The sequence below is a fragment of the Sorex araneus genome, chromosome 1 (genome assembly GCF_027595985.1).
Source record: "Sorex araneus isolate mSorAra2 chromosome 1, mSorAra2.pri, whole genome shotgun sequence".
Taxonomy (NCBI): Eukaryota; Metazoa; Chordata; class Mammalia; order Eulipotyphla; family Soricidae; genus Sorex; species Sorex araneus.
In genome coordinates, this window is record NC_073302.1 from 291,360,742 (window position 1) to 291,373,987 (window position 13,246).

General features: G+C 63.1%; 2 protein-coding genes across 2 annotated transcripts in view; one reads left to right on the top strand and one right to left on the bottom strand.

Moving 5' to 3' along the window:
• Nucleotides 1-13,246, top strand: part of UBAC2 (UBA domain containing 2) — a 95,638-nt gene that overhangs the window by 54,205 nt on the left and 28,187 nt on the right. The gene's annotated exons all lie outside the window — the stretch shown is intronic.
• Nucleotides 222-1,751, bottom strand: GPR183 (G protein-coupled receptor 183). Its single transcript, XM_004614063.2, has one exon. It carries the CDS (start codon nucleotides 1,749-1,751, stop codon nucleotides 696-698), a length of 1,056 nt encoding a protein of 351 aa, XP_004614120.1. The 3' UTR covers nucleotides 222-695.

Genomic DNA, 13,246 nt, shown 5'->3' on the forward strand with positions numbered 1-13,246 from the left:
CGTCTCCCTGTGACCTTCTGCCCCTAGCAGAACGTGCGCGCGGAGGACAGGTGTCTACCTGCAGTATCTCTTTATTTCAGAAAAGTCCTTTGCAAAGCAAAGTGGTCCAGGACAAAGGTAAAACAAGAGCGGCTGTCCGTAAAGGGATGAAGCCCCTGTTTCTCTGAACAAGGAAGCGCAGGTCGAAGAAATAACATTAACGCCCCCTCCCCCCAAAAAGACTATATTACAGTATTGACATTTTGGACAGTTACACCGTCTTCACAGTCTTTCTGGCCTCGGCCAGCCCGTCGGCAGGACATATTAATGAAACGGTTTTTTTCGCTGACGGTGGGCTTTTCTTTTTATCCTGGGTTACTGGAGTCGTCTCTCTGTCGCTGTCAGATTTTACTTCCAAAGTAGGGTCTTGCTTTTGTCACCGTCGCTGTCCCGCGTGAAAAATGGCAAATATACGTTGGCATTTCACGTTGTTCGCTGGCGTGTGAAAAATACCCCAAAGTATCCGTTGGCTCCCAAGTCAGAGTCAGAAATGGTTGCCCGGCCCGAACGGAGTTTCTAAGGTGGGAGCGGGGCAGTCCTTGTGCCCTCGAGGCTCTGGGGCTTTCTCTCCAGCCCCCGTGCCCGTCCTTGGCCCTCGAGGCCTTGGGGCTGCCCGTGCAGCCCCCCCCTGAGACGCGGCCCCGGCCAGCCCTCCCTCACTTGCCGCCGTTCAGGGACTTGGAGTGCACCATGGTCTGGGTGTCCGTCATCTCCCGCGAGTTGTCCTCGGGGGCGGAGCGCGCGGCGCTGGAGATGGAGACGCTCGCCTGCCGCCGGAGCATCTTCAGGACCTTCCGCTTGTAGCCCTTGCAGGTGAAGAAGTAGATGAAGGGGTCCATGCAGCAGTTGAAGTTCATGAGGCAGACGGTGACGTGCAGGGCCAGCTGGAAGGAGTAGCGGGCGCCGCAGCCCAGCGGGCCGGGCGTGCCCAGCTTCCGCACCATGTGCTGGGCCAGCGCCACGTGGTAGGGCGTGAAGCAGAGCACGAAGACCAGGATGATGAAGACGATGGTGTGCAGCGCCTTCCGGTTGACGCCCGACCGCTCGCCCAGCGGGTTCTGCCGGGCGTTGCGGAAGAGCTTGCAGCAGATGCGGGAGTAGCAGAAGAGGATGGCGGCCAGCGGGAGCACGTAGCCCACCAGGCAGGCGCCCAGCAGCACCCAGGGCAGGGCGGCCGTCTCCTCGAAGTTGGGGTACTCCATGCACGTCGTCCGGTTGCCCTCGCGCTTGGACATGGGGCTGACGAGCAGCGGGAGGGTCTGGGCGAACACCAGCAGCCAGACGCCCACGCACACGCCCTTGGCCTGCTCTGCCCGCTTCATGCGGCTGTAGCGCAGCGGGTGGACCACGGCCACGAAGCGGTCCACGCTCAGGCAGGTCATGAAGTTGACGCCCGCGTAGGTGTTGATGTAGAAGAGCAGCGCCGTGACGCGGCACAGCGCCTCGCCCAGCCGCCAGTCGAAGCCCAGCGCGTAGTAGGCGATGCGGGCGGGCAGCGCCGTGGTGAAGAGGATGTCCGACACCACCAGGTTGGTGGAGTAGAGCGTGGTGGAGTTGAGCTTCTTGCGGTTCTGCACGATGACCACCAGGGCCAGCGCGTTGCCCAGCAGCCCGATGACGAAGACGGCGCAGTAGTGCAGGGGCATGAGCACGCTGGCCGTGCCGTGGTGGGCGTAGAGGTCACAGTCGCCGCCGGTGAGGTTGGGGTCCATCTCGGCGTCGGGCCGGCCACGGGGCCTTGGGGTCTCTGCGGAAGAGCCAAAACACAGTTACACTCAGCGACAAGCACCAGGGGAGAGGGGGAGAGGGGCTTCCCCGGGGACGGGCACAGCGGGGTGAGCGCTGGCACCACGTACGCCCCCTCGAGCCCTGAGCACCACTAGGGGAAAAGCAAGGATCTTTTTTTAAAAAGCATGTGTTACTCCAAGCCAAGAGGAGGTGCCGTCTGTCGAGCTAGCTTTAAAAAATATAATCTGAGGGGCTGGAGCGATAGCACAGCGGGGAGGGCGTCTGCCTTGCACGCGGCCGACCAGGGCTCAATTCCCAGCATCCCATATGGTCCCCTGAGCACCGCCAGGAGTAATTCCTGAGTACAGAGCCAGGAGGAACCCCCGAGCATTGCCGGGTGTGACCCCCCGCCCCCGCCAAAAAAAAAGAGCATATATAATCTGCAAGATCTCTGAGATGAAACCTGGGCTGGCAGGAGGAGCAGAGGGTCCTTCACTCTTGGGCCCTGATGGTTTTTGGCAATGCCCAAGCCAAAGAAACAGCCGCTTAAATAGGGCCCACAGGCCTGGGGACGAGAGTCTGTCCCCGTCCATTTTTCTGAATCATCGTCTGGTTCACAGTTAAATCATGGGGAGCAGCCCCCAGATTTCAGAAAGCGTAAAACTGTGGCTTACGCTTTGGACTTTATTATCTCTCTCTCTCTCTCTCTCTCTTTCTCTCTTTTATTTCCTTTCTCTCTTTTCCTTCCTTCCTTCCTTCCTTCCTTCCTTCCTTTCTTTCTTTCTTTCTTTCTTTCTTTCTTTCTTTCTTTCTTTCTTTCTTTCTTTCTTTCTTTCTTTCTTTCTTTCTGTTTTTTTTTGGTGTCAAGTGAGTTACCAGTGCCAGGAAATGAAATCAGTTTCAGGTCTGTGTCATGAAACACGGCCTCCACACGGTGATCTGATTTGTGTTAACCAGAAGAGACTGAGCGCAAGCCCGGCCCCCGCCAGGAACTGAAAGTCCAGCCTTCAGTCACAAAGGGGACGAGAGCCTCGGGGAGCAGCAGGGGGGAGCTCGCCCGGCACGGCCACCGGGCTCGATCCCCCACACTCCGTAGGGAACCCCGAGCACCCCCAGGAGTAAGCCCTGAGCATCATCGCCAGGGGTGACACCCCCCCACCACCACCACTCCCCACCCCCGCAAAAATAAGTAAATAAAAGTAAAAGAAAATGGCAATGATGGAGGCAACCACCACAAAAAGAGAGAAACGTCAAAGAGAAAGAAGAGGCGTCGCTGCCTTCTGCAGAAGCGTTCCCATTACCGACATACTCGGCCTCCATCCCTGCCCCGTGCCACGTCTGTGCATGGCGTGAAGCATCCCTGCAGGCCCTTCCCTCACCTGGCATGTTGGGGAAGAGCAGAACCCGCATCTCCCTTGTGGATTTTTTTTCTTTTTAGGTATAATTTACCTATAACATTCTGCCCGTTTCAGACCTCCCGGGAAGTATCTGTGTGTGGCTCTGGGAAGCGTGCGTCATGCCAAGGGCTCGGGGTGTCTCCTGGGGAGTGCTGAGGGGACCGACACTCACAGAGCCCCAGCCTCCCCGGGGTAGCTCCTTGTTGGCTTAGCCACTGCCCTGGCAGACATTGGAACTCCTGGTAGCCCCTTTCTTGTCACGGAAACGTAAGCCCCACTCTGAAAAGCAGAAAACTCCAGTAAATGAAACTCCACATAGAGGAGGGACTGGAGTGATAGCACAGTGGGTAGGGCATTTGATTCCCAGCATCCCATAAGTCCCCCCCGAACACCACCAGCAGAGCCAAAAGCTGAGCACTGCCCGGCATGACTCCAAAACAAAACAGACAAACAAAAGAAGCAGCAGCTCCACAGATGAGGCGAACTTTGCCAAACGTCCGGAAGAACAGAGCCTCGACTCCGTGAGGTTATGTTTAGGAAGCAAAGAATTTCTGCATCATTTTTTCCCGACCAGATCCCGTGAGAAAGTCACCTAAGCTGGGGCAGAGTTTCCACGAGAGCCAGGGTGCTGGCGGGGGTCTGTTAAAGGGAACCCGTGCCCACCGTCGCCGGCTGCCCAGCCCCGTCCCCCGCCCCTGGGGGCCTCTGCTGGCTTTGCTCTAGCAGCCTCACCCCTGGACGCTGGAAGACCCCTGGGGGGGGGCGCGCACCTGGGTTCCGGCGGGGGCCTCTGTGTGGTGCTCAGGTCACCCGTAGGTGAGTAAGTAAATCAGGAAGTCCCGCAAGTGTGGGGAGCGGAAGTGAAAGTGCAGGTTGTTATTAATAGAGGGAAGATCTTACAGGAGGTGGCGGTGGGTACGGAGCAGCCTGGAACGGGGAGGGGAGGTGGGTCCCCGTAAACGGAATGCCTCCAACTCGCCTATTAAAAGCAGGAGAACGACAGCTGGGAATTTTTTTTTTTTTAAGAGAACCACCCCACACAGTGTGGAAGGGCTAGTCAGTCAGAGTCATTTGGGGTGGTCGAAGGCACAGAAAAGCCAGTGCCACGCTGACCCCGGCCCAGGGGAGCCGGAGGAACGGGGTGAGCGGGAGAGAAGAATTGCCCTTCATGTGTAGTCTGCATTCCCGGACCCGGGGCCGTCCACAGGAAGTACGAAACTGTCATCACGCCACAAAGCCACAACCGCAGCAACAGCGCTGAACACGCATCTCTTAGAATGTGTCAGATCGTGGGGACTTACTGGGCGGGCCTTGGGGGGTTGGTGCCCAGGGACACCGCTGATGGCCCTGGGAGCTTTCAGAAGCTATTCGGCAGCTCAGCTTCTCTTGGCCACAGTGCAACCCCACTTGGACGGAGCACGGAAAAGATACGGAACGAGGTGGGGGTAGGCGGGGGGGGGGGGGCGGGGGGGGAGTCATTAAAAAAGATACCCTCCGGGTTAGAATTCTGATCCTTGTCAGGAACTCCCGGGTTAAGAAATCACTGTTCCCATTGGGAAGTGCTTAGAACCCAGTGGCAAGAGTCCAGTGTGCTGAAAGTGGGATGCGAGGGGGTGAAGAATTCTACAAGAGATGGAGCCAGTCTGGGAAGCTTTCATTTAGAAAATAATAATAAGGAAAATAGTAAAAGGGTAAAATAAGGAAAAATAGTAAAAGTATTAGACAAACACAGAACGCAAGAATCTGGAACGCAGAAGAAAATTAAGATAACTGCAAAAATTCAGGGGACAGACAAAACAATGCTACAGGATATATCGTTTGCACTGGGAGACGAAGACGGAGCGATTTTCAGCAAGACCACGGGAGTGGTAGGGCTGGAGAGGCAGGGCCGGAGAGGCAGGGCAGCGGGAAGGCCGTTTGTCTTGCACACAGCCGGGCCATGAGGCCCGAGCATCCCGAGGTGTGACTCGAACCCCGTTCCCCTCAGACCACGGGGATTGTAGTGTGGGATGGAAGCGAGGTTGGGCCCGGCTGGCTGGGAAAGGGCCCTGTGAGGAATCTTTCCAGGAACTCAGCCGGCCGTGGGAGGGACGCGGGTCCCGGCAAGCCTCGGACCTTGGGGGCAGACTTTTCTTTCTTTCGGGTCTAGTTTCCGTGAAAAATAGTTTTGATCTTCTTCCCGGGCATCACCCCAGGAGGAGGCCCCGGGGGGCCTGTGTGACCGGCCTGGGTGGTGAGGGGAGAAGCGGGGTCGCGGGGCCGCCGGGGCCTCGCACACGCCGCCCGCCCTTGGAGGGGCCAACTGTCCGAAGAGTGCGGGCGCGTGGCCTTCTCTGTGCTAGGGTGGTGCCCCGAGGGGAAAGTGCAGCCGCAAAAGGAGCTGAGGAAGGCAGCCCTCGGCCACGGCGGCCGCCAGACACGCCCTCTCTTCCGTGGCCGCCAGTCAAGGGTTTGTGTTTTTTTTAAACACTGAACCTGAATTGCCGGGAGATGAGCGACAGGTCTGTGGGGGAAGTGTGTGTGTGTGTGTGTGTGTGTGTGTGTGTGTGTGTGTGTGTGTGGCGCACGAATGTATGTGCATATGTGTCTGCGTGTGTGTCTCTGTGTGTGTGCATGTGTGTTTCCGTGTGTGTGTCCGTGTGTGTATATGTGTGTGTGCATGTGTGTGTGTCTGTGTGTGTCTGTCTCTGTGTGCATGGTATACGTGTCTCTGTGTATATGTGTGCTTCTGTGTGTGTGTGCCTGTGTGTGCCTCTGTGTGTGTGTGTGTGTGTGTGTGTCTCTGTGCATCTCCAGAAAGAAGCCCATGCTGCAGGGCGGCCCTTCCCGCCAGGTGCCTGTCACCCGGCCCCCAGTGCTCACCTGCATCTCCCCCTGTGGCTGAGCCGTGGCTGCCCACGGGCCCTCCAGCCTCCCCCGCCCCGTGCCCAGCTGCGGGCGAGGCGGGCCAGCCCGGGGCCTCCGGCCCTGAGCCCCGCATGGGCAGTCGCGTTTTCCCGGCCCCTGAGGGCTGCCGAGTTAGTCACGCCCCACACGGACAAGGAGAAATCCTGCGTGTCCTTGGCGTCCTGGTCCTTGGCCAGTCCCAGCTGGGGGTGTCGTTCCCTCCCCCCCGGGGCTCCCCCCCCCACCCGCATCAGCCCAGCTCTCTCTAGAGGTTCCCAGACATCTGCTGAGACCCGGCCCATGCCATCTCGGCCCCATCCCTGCCTCTGGGCTGCCCGCCCCCCTTTCTTCCTCCGTGACCTCACAGCCAGGCCCTCACCTGACCCACTTTCCAGGGGCGGCCCCGGGGGTCTCGTGGGGCTGCACTTCCCGGGGCTGTGGCCTGGCCACGTCCCCAGCCCGGAGGAACAACCGCAGGAGGCGCCCGCGCTGCCTCTTCCCCGGCTTCTCCGGCCCCCGAGGGAGCCCCGGGTCCGAGGACAGTCGGAGGCAGCTTGTGGAGGCCAGAGGAAAGGCAGGACAGCGTGGGGCGCCCGAGAGCCCCTCGCCCGCCCGCTCTCGGGGCACTGGGGGTCTGCCCCCTGCTGCCATCAGGCCTGAGAGCTGCGTGACCCTCGTGAGCTCCCGGCGCCCCCAGGGGAGCCCCCCTCCCCGCCCCCAGCCTGTCCCAGTTTTTGTTTAGAATCCTCGAGGGTCAATGGCCTGGCTTGCGACACCGTCCCCTCCCCTGGCTTTTGCATAACCGGACATGTTGACATGAGCTGGCAGGTTCTTCGAGCCACGGACGGCGGGGGGGCGGGAGCAAAACCACCCACAGACTAAGCCCCCTCCCCGTGCCCGGCTCGCCCACTCGCACTTTGGGGCCGTCTAAGGAAACGGCCCAGACTCAAGGGTAGCTGGTGCTCTGAGACCATGGCCAGCCTGGCCATGACGCTGGGGCCTGGCTCGGGGGCGGCTGGGGGGCTGCAGGGTGCAACAGGGGGTGGGCAGGGGGCAGCAGGGGGCAGCAGGGGGCTGACCTCCCACGCCCCGCCCCCTCGCCTAAGTAGCTCCCGTCTCGGCTCTTCCTCGAGGCGGGAGGCGAGTAGGACCGTCACCCGGCCCGGCCCGGTGCTGACTGCGAGTCCTTTTTGCCGGGAGAGGCCTGCCCCGTCCCGCCCCCCTCACGTCCCCGTGTGAACCCCCGGCACCCTGGAAAGCAGAGGCGCGGATTCGAGCAATTTCCTTGGGCCTCGGCCCTGAGTGCGACGGGCCCGGGCAGCCCCGTTCACACGCGCGCTGGTCTCGTGGCGACCTCACGGCACACCACAAGGAGGAAGCCCCAGCGTTGGCCACGCCACAGCCGCGCTGCCGCAGGCTCCGTGGGCCCCGGGCGCCGAGGGCGGTGCTCTGGCCCGGGCCGCGCTGTCCCCCGGCCACGCGCCCGCCTCATCGCAGCACCGGGGTGTCGGGGCTCAGGGGGCCCAGAGCGTGGGGCCGGGCCGAGGGGCCGAGGACGCCCCCGCCCACCGCTGCCGCCCCTCAGTCGGCCACGCAGACGTGCCCTGAGGCAGCCACGCGCCCCTGGGCTCCTGGGCCGGCCCCCGCGCCTGGGAAGGTGGCGTGCTGGCCGCCGCCTGCCCCCTCTCTGGGCAGGGCCGCACGTGCCCTCGAGGTGCCACCCAGGGTAGGGCGTCTGCGGGGGGCGGCGTTCCACTCCCAGGGGCCCCTGACGGCTCCCGTGGCGGGAATGGGGCGGGCAGTGCTGCGAGTGGACAGCCTGGACGCGTCCCTCCTCTGGGCTCCGGGCCCCACCCCCGCTCCTGGCTTGCCAGCTGGGAGAGGAGAGAGAGAGGGGGATGGAGGGAGAGAGAGAAAAAGAGGGAGAGAGAGAAAAAGGGAGGGAGAGAGAGAAAGAGGGAGAGAGGGATGGAGGGAGAGAGAAAAAGAGGGAAAGAGAGGGATGGAGGGAGAGAGAGAAAGAGGGAGAGAAAGAGAGGAGAGAGAAAGGGAGGGAGAAAAGGGGGAGGAAAGAGGGTGAGAAGGAGAAAGAGAGAGGGAAAGAGGGAGAGAAAGAGAAGAGAGAGAAAGGGAGGGAGAGAAGGGGGAGAGAGAAAGAGGGAGAGAAAGAGGAGAGAGAAAGGGAGGGAGAGGAGGGGGAGGAGAGAGGGGGAGAAGGAGAAAGAGAGATGGGGAGAGAGAAGAGAGAGAGGGAAAGAGGGAGAGAAAAAGGAGAAGGAGGGAGGGAGGAGGAGGGGGGCCGAGAGAGGGAGACCCTCGTCCTCGTGGCCCCGGGGCTGTCTCCACCCTCGGTCGCTAGGGGAAGGGACTGTGAGGACGACGCGCCCCTCATGCCCCAAAGGAAAGGGTCTCCGGGTCTGGGTTTCACCCCTGGCCCCACCGAGGCACGGGGCCCCAGGGACCCGCGAGTGCCTGTGCGCCTGGGCCCTGGAGACTTGGCCCAGTGCCCCCGCCGCCCCCCACCCGCGCCCCGGGACGGGCGGGCGCCCTCGCCGGGCTGCTGCTCGCACAGGCTCGGGGCCGCAGTCCCAGCAGCACGGCCCCGAGGGGACCGCCCGGGCCCAGCCGCCCCCCTGCCCACAGTGTGGTCCCCTGCCCGCCGGCTCGCGCACCGCACAGGCTGTCCCCAGAGTCTGCCGCACCCTCCGTGTCGGGGCTGTGGGCCGGGGCCCCCCCGAGCTTCCACGGGCCCTCAAGGTCGGGGGGCTCTCAGCGTGGGCTCAGACACCCCAGTTCCCAGGCATGTGCGCTGCGGATCGAGCACACGAGGCTGGCACGCACGCCTGCCCCTGGCCACCCCTGCGGGTGCCCCCCTCCCCCGTCATCCTGCGCTCCCTGAGCCTGCCCTCAGGGGTGGCGAGTCGCACAGCCGATTGGCCCTACGCTGATTGTCTCTGTGCGGCTTTCCCGCTGCCGGCAGCCCTGGGGCGAACCTGCCCGCCCCGCCGTGCTGGCGCCTTAGACCCTCTGCCCTGGAGGCCCTGGGTGCAGGGACAGTGCCCGACCCTCCCCCCGGAGACCCCGCTGAGGGAGTTTGCTGCTTAGGACCCCCGTGAGCGGGGCTTGCCTTCCACCTGCACGCCCGCAGGAAGCTGCCCAGCCCGGCCCCCGGCGGGGCCGGATGCCCAGAACCCCCCTGAGTGGGCAGCTGCCCAGAGCCGGACACGAGGAGGTGCCTCTTCCTGCCCCCGGACAGTCGGTGCTGCCGGGAGCACGGGGACGAGGGTCAGGCAGAGTCAGCAGCGGGGGCGGCAGCGCCCACAGTCACGACCAGGAGCCCCCCGTGCCCTGCCCCAGGCCCCCGTCGCTGCCCAGAGCTGCCGTCCCCTTCTGCCCAAGCGCCACCTGCGACTCCCCCGGCTCTGCCTCTAGAGGTCGGAGACCCCGGCCCGCCCGCTCCCCGCCCCTCGCCTGGGGTCTCTGCTCCCGCTTTCCGGCCAGAGGCCGCAGAGAAGGCCCCCGAGCGCCCGGGGCGCAGAGGAAGCCCACCCGGAGGCTCTCCTGCCCCGTCCGTGCCCTCGGGGATTCGCCTGCCCCACACGTGGCATACACGGGCGCCAACACACACCTCTTCCCTCGGCCGGGCTGCTCGCCGAGTCCAGGTCAAGCCCGCCTTCCTGCACAGATATTTCCGGCGTGCCCGTTGCCCCCCGCCTGGCTTCACAGTAGCCCATCAGCCCTGCCCGACTCCCCCCTGCCCCCGCCCGCCGCCCCCCAGAGCCCACTCGGGACGGGTGACACAGAATCAGCCCCCGGCAGCTGCAGAGTCACAGCCTTTGCCTTCGACCTCACCCTACCCGGCCGCCCTTGAGGTTCCGTAGCTCGAGAGAACTTTGTTGGGGGTTGGGGAGGCGGGCGGGAGTCGATGGAGAGTCTCGGAACTTACCTCGCGGGCGGGCTGGCGGGCGACTGCCCGCGGCTCTGCAGCTCCGATAGCGATAGCGCTGGCCCTGACTGAGCCGAGTACCCGCCACACCCTTTTATGTGCTGCCTCGGTTTTTTTCAAATGGGAAGTGAGCTTTCTCTGTGTGTGTGTGTGTGTGTGTGTGTGTGTGTGTGTGTGTGTGTGTGTGTGTGTGTTTTGATCTCTCTCTGTGTATGAACCGTTTCCCAAAAAAGCCCCGTGGAATTTATGCATTGCTGATACCTCGTGGAACTTTTCTAAACTTTTCTGTGCAGACTAAGGTCCCCCCCCCACACACACCCCAAAAATAAATAAATTCTTAGGAAGTGTCAGAAAACAGTAACCCCTGACCAGTGAGGGAGCCGCTGGTGCTTTTCTGCCCAGGGTCTTATAGAAGGGGGTTTAAAAATAAAATAAAACAGGAAGATAAGAGTGCAGATCAGAGTGCTGGGGCCCGGGGCTTCTGGAGACCCCTTCTTCCTGGCGGGAATGCCAGCCCAGCCCCAGGGGGCCAGGGACAGGGTGCCTGTGTGCCTCTCGGCTGCAGAGAGCAGGGGTGAGGCCAGAGAGAGGGTCTTGCGGGCCGGGTGTGCCCCTGGTTGCCCTGTGGAGATGCTTTGACCTGGACCCTGCGGCCACCCAAAGGTTGTGATTCTGTGACCCCGGGACTCAGTCAGACTAGCCCCAGGGCTTCCCCCTCCCCAACCCCCCCCCTTAGAACTGCTCCATGTAGAACTTTCTGGGGTCTTCTAGTGTCTCCCAAATTGGGCAGGTGATACCCTGCCACCCCGCCCTGGGACCCTGGGATGTTGGGGGGATGTACAGAGGGGCCTTAGGGATTTGGAGCCACACCGGGCAGTGCTCAGGGCTGACTCCTGGCGGGCTCAGAGGACCGTACATGGGTGCGGGGGATCGAACGTGGGTCAGCTGCATGCAAGGCCAGCGCCCTCCCCACTGTGTGCTCTCCAGCCCCTAGGGGGCGCTGTCCATCTGTTGCCCTACAGTTGGGTTGATTTCCGCAGGGGTTAGGGCCCCGCGGGGTCTGGGAGCTTCTCCCCTGCTGAGAGGGCGGTAGGGGGGAACCTCGGCTGTACGTGCTGGGGGGGTTCCGAGGATGCACAGAGAGACCTCGTCAGAAAAGGGCTGAGCAGACACTCCCCCCCACCCCTGCCTCGCCCCTACCCCTCACCCCCCTGGTGTGGCTGGCTGGGTCTGGCTCTGGCTTCTGAAGTTGCTTAAACGTCCAGTGGTTGTTCCAGGGGGAGGCAGCTGTGGCCGCCGCTGTGGAGGGAGGGGGACAGAGCGAGGGGGGGGGTGTTTGCTCCCTGGCTGACCCTGGGCTGCACCCCTCCCCGGAGTTTGTTTGAGCACCTGCAGGGGGTTGGCGCTGGCTGTAGGGCTGAGCAGATGCCCTGGGGCCTTCTCCCGTGTGCCGGGCTGGAGGGGTCAGCCGCGGCCGGTCCAAACCGGAGCCAGACAGGTGCCCGCGCGGTGTCAAGACAGGTGCTGGCTAAAATAAGGCCCGAGAGAGGCGGCCGGTGACTAATAGCGGGATGATCGTCTCCGCAGGGTCACAGACCAGAGGGAAGTTTCCAGCCCAGCGCCCGGTATCAGCGCTGTCGCCGGCCGTGTGGTCTGGGCCTGAGTCAGCTGCGGACACTTCCCGGGGCCGTTGGTGCCTGAGGGGTTTTCCTTCCCTGTTTCCCTCCCTGGCGTGCCGGCCCAGGCCCCGGCCCCACCGGTTCCCCTGGGTCTCTCCCAGCTCCCAGTGAGAGGAGCCGGAGCGGGGACCCCGCGGGGGACTGTCCTCGGCACAGCGACACCCACATGCTCCCGGGCGGAATGTAAACAGGGCGGCTGCGAGCTCAGTTCGTCGGGGAGGGTCTCCCGGGCAGAGTCGCCGGAGCTGCCCACGCACTGGCCACCCCTGGCCAGGGGGCCACGGGGCGGTGTTTCGAGCCTGTCTGGGCAAAGGCAGGAAGCTCGGGAAGGAGCCTCGGCTGGGAAGGATGGGTCCGATCCTCCGGGCTGCCTCCCCCTTCAGAAGGAGGCTCGTTCACTCGGCACACCCGAGCAGGGCCAGAGCATCGGGCCAGACCCCCCAACACCCCCGGAAGCCCCCAGAAGCCCCCAGAAACCCCTCCCCACACACGCATTCTAGCCCAGGAGATGGGGACTGATAAGGCTCCTGGAATGGGAAGGTTCCGGGGGTCCCTGGGGGAGGAACCTGGCGTGGCTGGGCGTGGGGTGGGCAGGGATGGTCTCCAGGGTGGGGGGCGCCGAGTGGCCCAGAGCCAGCGGTGGGGGGGGATGGAGAGCAATGCTTTACGAGTCGCTCATTGATCGGCTCGTTTCATTCCATTCAAGGCAAACTGCTCGTGGTGGGGGTCCGTGCGTCCAGCCCCCCAGCACCCCCGCCCAGCGTCTGTATCCCCCCGGCCCCCACCCCCCTGCGCTGAGCTCAGGCCCCGAGACCAGCTCTCGGATCCTTTGCCCGGCGGTCACTGCCCTTCCCTTCTGCTTTCCAGCCCACAGAGGACACGCGGAGTCTGTCCCTCTCCTGCCAGCTGACGTCTCTCTGTGTCTCTCGGTGGTTGATCTCGCCCGCGAGTGGGGTGTCTCTGGGTGACCTTAAGCCAAGAATGACTAAGTCGTACTTTTTTTTTTCTTTTTTCGGTCGAGGTGACCTTGCTTACATCACTGTATATTTTTAAGACTGACGGTTCTTAGAGACACGTAATCCGCTAAGTTCAGAGGAATGGAATGGGGGGAAGAAGAAAAAAAAAAAAAAAAAACCAACGCTGAGGTGTTGTTTTGAGAATCCGTCTCCCTTCCCTGGCTCTCAGTCCGCCAAGCCCGGCGCCCCTGTCTCAGGGCCTAGCGTGGGGGCGGAGGGTCAGCCTCGCCGGAGGGAGAGACTCGGGAGTCCTCCCGCGGCTGCCTGAGCGCTCAGAGCCCCTGGGGTGGGGGAAGCGGGCTTGGCCGGTCCCGCCGCCCCTCTGCTGCGGGCACACCCCTCCCCCTCCCTGGCAGGCTCCGGGGGTGGCCAGGCTGGGCGGGGCTGCTGGTGCCAACCATTTGCAGCTGACAGACCCCCCCCACCCCAGGCTGTGGGGTCTTTGGCCCAGAGGTGGTCCCAGTCCGGGCCCCACCCCCGCCAGCACTCGTAAGCTTGGCTCATTGCACGCTACCCATGAGGTGGCATCTGCCGGCCGCCAGTATGTCTTGACTG